Below are 6,000 nucleotides of genomic sequence, written 5' to 3' on the forward strand. Positions count from 1 at the left end.
TGGTGTGGAGATTTTTTTGTTTGAGAGTGCAGGCTTCCAAATGATTGACAGTCTGGTGGAGTCATCTCTTCTATTCATGCTTTCAGGTCTTTTTTCAATCTCTATGGCTCTCTGATAATTCTGTGGCTGGGGTTTTCTATAGTGGCTAGGGTTTTGGTGCCATTGAAGTCGATGCTATGACCTGTGGCTTTCATGTGTTGGACTAGTGAGGAAGTGTGTTCCAGCTTTTTTACTGTATTTTTGTGTTGTATTGTGTACAATACAGAAGCCTGATGATGGCAGATGAGATTATGCCAAAACGTTGCTACAACTTTAAAAGCACAACTATAATGATGTGGGAAAACACCCGAACAAAGCTGAATACCATACATGTAAGTACCATGAAAACTTAAGAATATATATATAATACAAAGTCCCTTCAACTAGAGACTATCTGCATCATTTCCACAATACCCTCACAAGCTGCATACTGACATTTTGCAAATGATGTTGTTGTCCTTTTGCAGCAATTTGTTACTTGCAGGAAGGCAGAACTGTTCAAAAGACCTTAATTGGGGGGAGGGGGGGAGAAAAGGGCCCCTTCCCTTATGAAGTCTACCTTACCAAGATCCAATAAATCCAGGTAGGAGCAGATACTCTTATTAGAAATCAGTTGAAGGACTAAGTAGTGAAGAAAAAAAATATTTTTAGCCTCATCTTAAAAATTAAAAAAAAAAAAATCCAAATTATAACTCTCATCTAAATGACTCTAAAACATACAGAATCTTAGGGCTGGAAGGGACCCTAGAGGTCTTCTACTCCATCCCTTTGCTCAAGCAGGAGACCCCCATACAATTTCACACGAGTGGCTGTCCAATCGCTTCTTGAAAACCTCCAGTGGATGAAGCCCTCACAACTTTTGGGAGGAAAATCTTTCCACTGATTAATTGTTCTCACTATCCAGAAATTTCTCCTTATTTCCAGGTTGGATCTCCCTCTGGCGAACTTCTAGCTCAGGGAACATAAATCAAGGCCCTCTTCCCTATGAGAGCCATTCAATTATTTCATATGGTCTGTTGGCTGCCGGCCCCTCCAGCAGCCGAATCAGAGGAGGAGGAAGAGGAGGCGTGGGAGTCAGGGGCAGCATCAGGGCAACCTGTTGAGGTAATTCCCCGTTAGGAGAACGAGCGCATACAGGGAGACGTATTTGACAGATGTGTCTGAATAATACACATACACAGCACACAGATACACTGTACAGTAAATGTAGGGTTTTACTGTCAATAAAGGTTTAAGCAAAGTCCAAAATAAGCAGTCCAAAATCATTCACAAGTAAAGATCAGTCAGTTTTCAATCCAGGGATAATCCAAATATCAAAGTCCAGTGTCAAAAACAGTTCAGTCTCAGACTTACATCAAATCCAGAAATATCAGTCAATTAGGAAAAATGGAGCAACAGCAATACTTTCCAACAGAAGGAAACAGAGATACACTCACACTCTCTTCTGAGACTCAGACTAAACAACCCAGGTTTCTGGCTCCATCTATGGCCATTTGAGAAACCACACCTAATTACAGTTTTGCATTTTCTTTAAGATACAGTTTTAAAATGTCTATCCTGGTTTATATATTTCTAACCCAAATAGCTGTTAGGTGACTCATATTCCTAACACAACCTGGGAGCTCAGAGGGGGAAGAGAGAATGGAGCTGGCAGAGAGAGAGAGATGGAGGTGGAGCCTGGGCCGTTGGTCAGCCCTCAGATGGAGAGTCAACAGCCTGAAGGTCTGGAGGAGGAGGAGGAGGAGAGGAAGAGGAGGAGGAGGAGGAGGAGGAGGAGGAGGAGGAACAGCTGGGTCCAGTACCTGACGCGCAGAAGGCAGAGGAGAGGGGAGCAGGGGAAATCTGGCATGGGCCGGTCTCGGACAGAAGAGCCAACGCTGCTAGCGAAGCCTGGGGATAAAAGGCAGGGGGCGGAGACGAATAGATGTGGCAGACAACTATTGTCAGGATTGTGGCAGTGAACCCCATTTAAATTATGAGTTGACAACTCTTCATCTCCCTGCAGGATGGACTTGTTGGCCTGCGTTGAGAGAGAAACGTTTTGCTGGGGCTCCTAACAAAGGTTGTGTTTGGGAGCCGGGTCAGAACAGTATTGGGAGGTGCTATCATGCCTCCCTGGAGCCTTCTTTGTTAAGGCTAAACATTCCTCCGTAGCCCTGGGGGTATACAAACTCAGCAAATTTTAAGACTTGTGGAATTCAACTCCCAGCACGCGGCTGGCTGGCTGGCTGAGGAATTCTGGAAATTTAAGTCCACAAGCCTTACATTGGCCGAGTTTGAACCTTAGAAGCCTTCACCGTTTATCGTTCGATTTAGCCTTCCAGACCCCTAAATGTTGCTCCTCTCTGCACTCTTCAAGGATCTCAGCATTCTACTGCATCAGTGAGCCTGCTGCGATTTTTTTCTGGCAAGGCTGTCACACACACCTGCTCCAAAAAGAGTGCTGATTACTCTCTCTCTCTCTCCTTTCTCTTTTTCTTCTCTCCCTTTCTCTCTCTTCTCTCCTTCTCTCTTCCCTCTCTCTCTCTTCCCCTCTCTCTCTCTTTCTCTCTCTCTCTCTCTCCCTCTCTCTCTTCTCTCTCTCTTTCCTCTCTCTCTTCTCTCTCTCTCTCTTTCCTTTCTCTCTCTCTTTCCTCTCTCTCCTTCTCTCTCTCCCTTTCTCTCCCTTTCTTTCTCTTCCTCTCCTTCTTCTCTCCCTCCTTCCTCTTTCTCTCTTCTCTTCCCTCTTTCTCTCTTTTCCCTCTCTCCTTCTCTCTCCTTCTCTCTCTCCTCTCTCCTCTCTCTCTTTCTCTCTCTCTCTTTCCTCTCTCTCTCTCCTTCTCTCTCCTTCTCTCTCTCCCTCCGCCCTCCTCCTCTTAAGGCAGGGGTCCCTGAACCGCCGGTCCGCGGACCGGCACCGGGCCGCTGAACAAGCCTTACTGGTCGCTGAGTTGCGCCGCCATCTTTTGGTGCAAAAGCAATTTTTCTTGCCAAAGATGAGTGTGCGCAGTGCTCGGGTGAGCTTTTCCGGTAGAAAGCCATTTCTACCCGAAAAAGCTCACCAGAAGTGGGCATGCCGCTTATTTGACGAAAATCACTTCCGTGACATCACCGAAGTGATTTTTCGCCGTAAAAATGGCGCGCCAGCTGACGCTGAACCGGCCGCGGCGCCCAGCTGACGCCGGAACCGGGCCGCGCAAGGGCCGAAAAGGTTGGGATCCCTGCTCTAAGGCATCCACACCTGAGCCTTTTCCTTACCTGGGAGAAGATGAGCACCCGTGGCCCTGCTCCTTCAGTTTCCTCAGCATCTTCTGCAGTAGCATCAGTTTCCCAGAGGCTTTGATGAGGGCTCCCCCTTCGTAGGCACCGCTTGGCAACTTGGGAGATTCCTGCCGGGACAAAAGACAGTGGTCTCTCTTCCTGTGAAAAATAACACCGGTGTGTGTGTGTGTGTGTGTGTGTGTGTGTGTGTGTGTGTGTTGGGTTAAGTTTTTGGATGAGGAGGGAAAGCCCAGAGGAACTGGAGACTTGAGCTGGTTTGCCAACCAAGGATCTGTCATGTTAACTTCCCAAGATTAACTCGGGGGTCTTTGGAGCGTGGTTGTTTTCTGGAGGGCGTTTCAGGGCCCAGCTAGGCAATACCATCTGCATTCGAAAAGGGTATGGTTTATGGAGAAGAGGAGAAGGAGTATGGGGGGGGGAGGGGAGGAGGAGAAGGTGGGGTCCTTGGTTGTTTTCTTGCAGATGGTTTCATGACCCAACTAGGGAACGCTATCAGTGCCAGAAGGGAGTTGGGCTTTTGGAGTGGAAGAGAAGAGGAGGAGGGAGGAGGAGGAGGAAGATGACCGTGGGGTCTTTGGTACTCTCTGAGCTTGGGCAGTTTTCTTCTAGAAGTTTCATGACCCAACTAGGTAATATCATCAGTGCTAGAAGGGAGTGGAGGAGGAGGAGGAAGAAGAGAAGGAGGAGGGGAAGGAAGAAGACTGGGGATCCTTGGTGGTCTCTGAGCTGGGTGGCTTTCTTTTGAGACATTTCATGACCCAACTAGGTCATGACATCATTGCTAGAAGGGAGTGGGGGTTGGGGAGGAGAGGGGGGAGGAGGAAGAGAAGAAGAGGGGAAGGAAGAGGAGGAGGAGGAAGAGAAGGAGGAGAAGGAAGAGAGAAAGAGGAGGAGGAGGAGGAGAACTGTGGGGTCCTTGGTGCTCTCTAAGCTTAGTGGTTTTCTTACAGTTTCATGATCCAACTAGGTAATTGGTGTTAAAAGCTAGTAGGGTTTGTGGAGAGGAGGAAGAGGACTGTGGGGTCCTTGGTGGTCTGTGAGCTTGGTTACTTTCTTGCAGACATCTCATGACCCAACTAGGGAACATGATCAATGCTACAAGGAAACAGGGTTTGCTCTCTGTTTATCACAGCCCTGCCAGTATTGATGCCGGGAGAAGCTTTGGCGATTCCTTGATAGAGAGCTACCCTAAGTCTTGATTAGAAGGTCTTTGCCAGCAATCCAGACCCAAATAAGCAGAGGTTAAAACCAGGGTCAATACCAGACCAACATTCAAGCAGTAGCCAATACTCCAATCAAGGAATCACCAACTCTGACAAACAACCCAACAGTAAACAACAGCCTAATCAAGGAACCATCGAGAACGCTCCTGCCAACACTGACAAAGCAAGTATATAAACAGAGTAAACCCCACTCCCTTCCAGCACGGATGATGTTGCCTAGCTGGGTCAGGAAATGTCTGCAAAAAACAGCCATGCTCAGAGAACACAAGGATTCCGCAGTCCTTTTCTTCTTCTTCCTCCTCCTCCTCCTCCTCCCTTCGTTTCTGCAAACTCCACTCCTTTCTAGCACTGATGATGTTACCTAGCTGGTTCGTGAAACGTCTGCAAGAAAACCAGCCAGCAGCTCAAGGACCCCAACCCGGAGCTACAAATATTTCCTTCTACAGATGCAAGATTAAATACAAATTTCAAAACTTATCCAGGAGTGTTCCTTTTGCAGTTTCTCCGGGGAGAAGCTGCCCGCCTGCTAGTGTTATAAGCAGAAGGGAACCCTAAGATGAAAGACAACGATTCCTGTCCAGCAGAGCAGATCTGCCCTGGTCCCCCACCCCTCCCCGCAATCCTCCGGCACCCACTGGGTTGGCAAACGTACCATTGCGGCGACGGGAAGAGATAGGGGGTGATTGCAGCATTTCTTCAAGTCCATCATGATGTTGAGCAAGGAGACCTGGTTCCCGCCCCCACGCGAGTTCAGAGCTTCAAAGTTGCGAGTCAAGATGTATTTATAATATTTCCTGATTTGGGAAAAGGAGGGTTAAAAGGAAAAAAAAAAGAAAAAGAAAAACAAGCAAGAAGGGAAGGGGGATAACATAAGAAAAGGTGCTATAATCCACTTACCCACAGCAGCACATATAATAACTTTTTTGGGGGAGAACCTGTAACTAGATGGTAACATCATTCCCCCCGTTTCAATATCCTGAACCCCAGCTGCTATATAAATATATAAATATAGCTGCTAGATCAGTGATGGAGAACCTTTTCGCTATGGGTGTGCCGAAAACATGCACGCCGGCACCCACAATGCAATGCACTGTGCCCACCCCTGCGCATGCGCAAAGCAACATCCCCACCTGCCATATACTGCACCGCGCATGATAGCGGGGCCTCCCAGCTGATTTTGGGCCCGCTTTCAGGCGTTGCGCCTCCCAGAGGCTCGAGGAAGCCTCTGCAGCCTCGGGAGGCTGAAAACGGGCCCGCTTTCAGCACTTCCGGTATTTCCGGAAGGACTGGTTTTCAGCCTCCCGAGGCTACAGAGGCTTCCCCGAGCCCTGGGAGGGCGTAAACGGCCTGAAACGGGCCCAAAATCAGCTGGGAAGCACCACCATACGCAGTGCAGGTTAAGTTTGGCTTGGGCTGACGTGTCCACACAAACGGCTCAGGTAGCGCCTCATGCATGCCATAAGTTCCTGCTAGGTCT

The 6,000-nt window shown here is 48.4% G+C and overlaps 1 protein-coding gene across 1 annotated transcript in view; it reads right to left on the bottom strand.

Moving 5' to 3' along the window:
- The window catches only part of CHD3 (chromodomain helicase DNA binding protein 3), an 88,211-nt gene that overhangs the window by 36,325 nt on the left and 45,886 nt on the right, over nucleotides 1-6,000 (bottom strand). The window contains 3 exon segments of the mRNA XM_087946169.1: nucleotides 3,277-3,296; nucleotides 3,299-3,407; nucleotides 5,176-5,325. Coding sequence (XP_087802295.1) covers nucleotides 3,277-3,296; nucleotides 3,299-3,407; nucleotides 5,176-5,325 — 279 coding nt within the window.

This window comes from Notechis scutatus, chromosome Z, assembly GCF_049901735.1.
Source record: "Notechis scutatus isolate UNSWTSFEM ecotype Mainland chromosome Z, rNotScu1.2, whole genome shotgun sequence".
NCBI lineage: Eukaryota > Metazoa > Chordata > Lepidosauria > Squamata > Elapidae > Notechis > Notechis scutatus.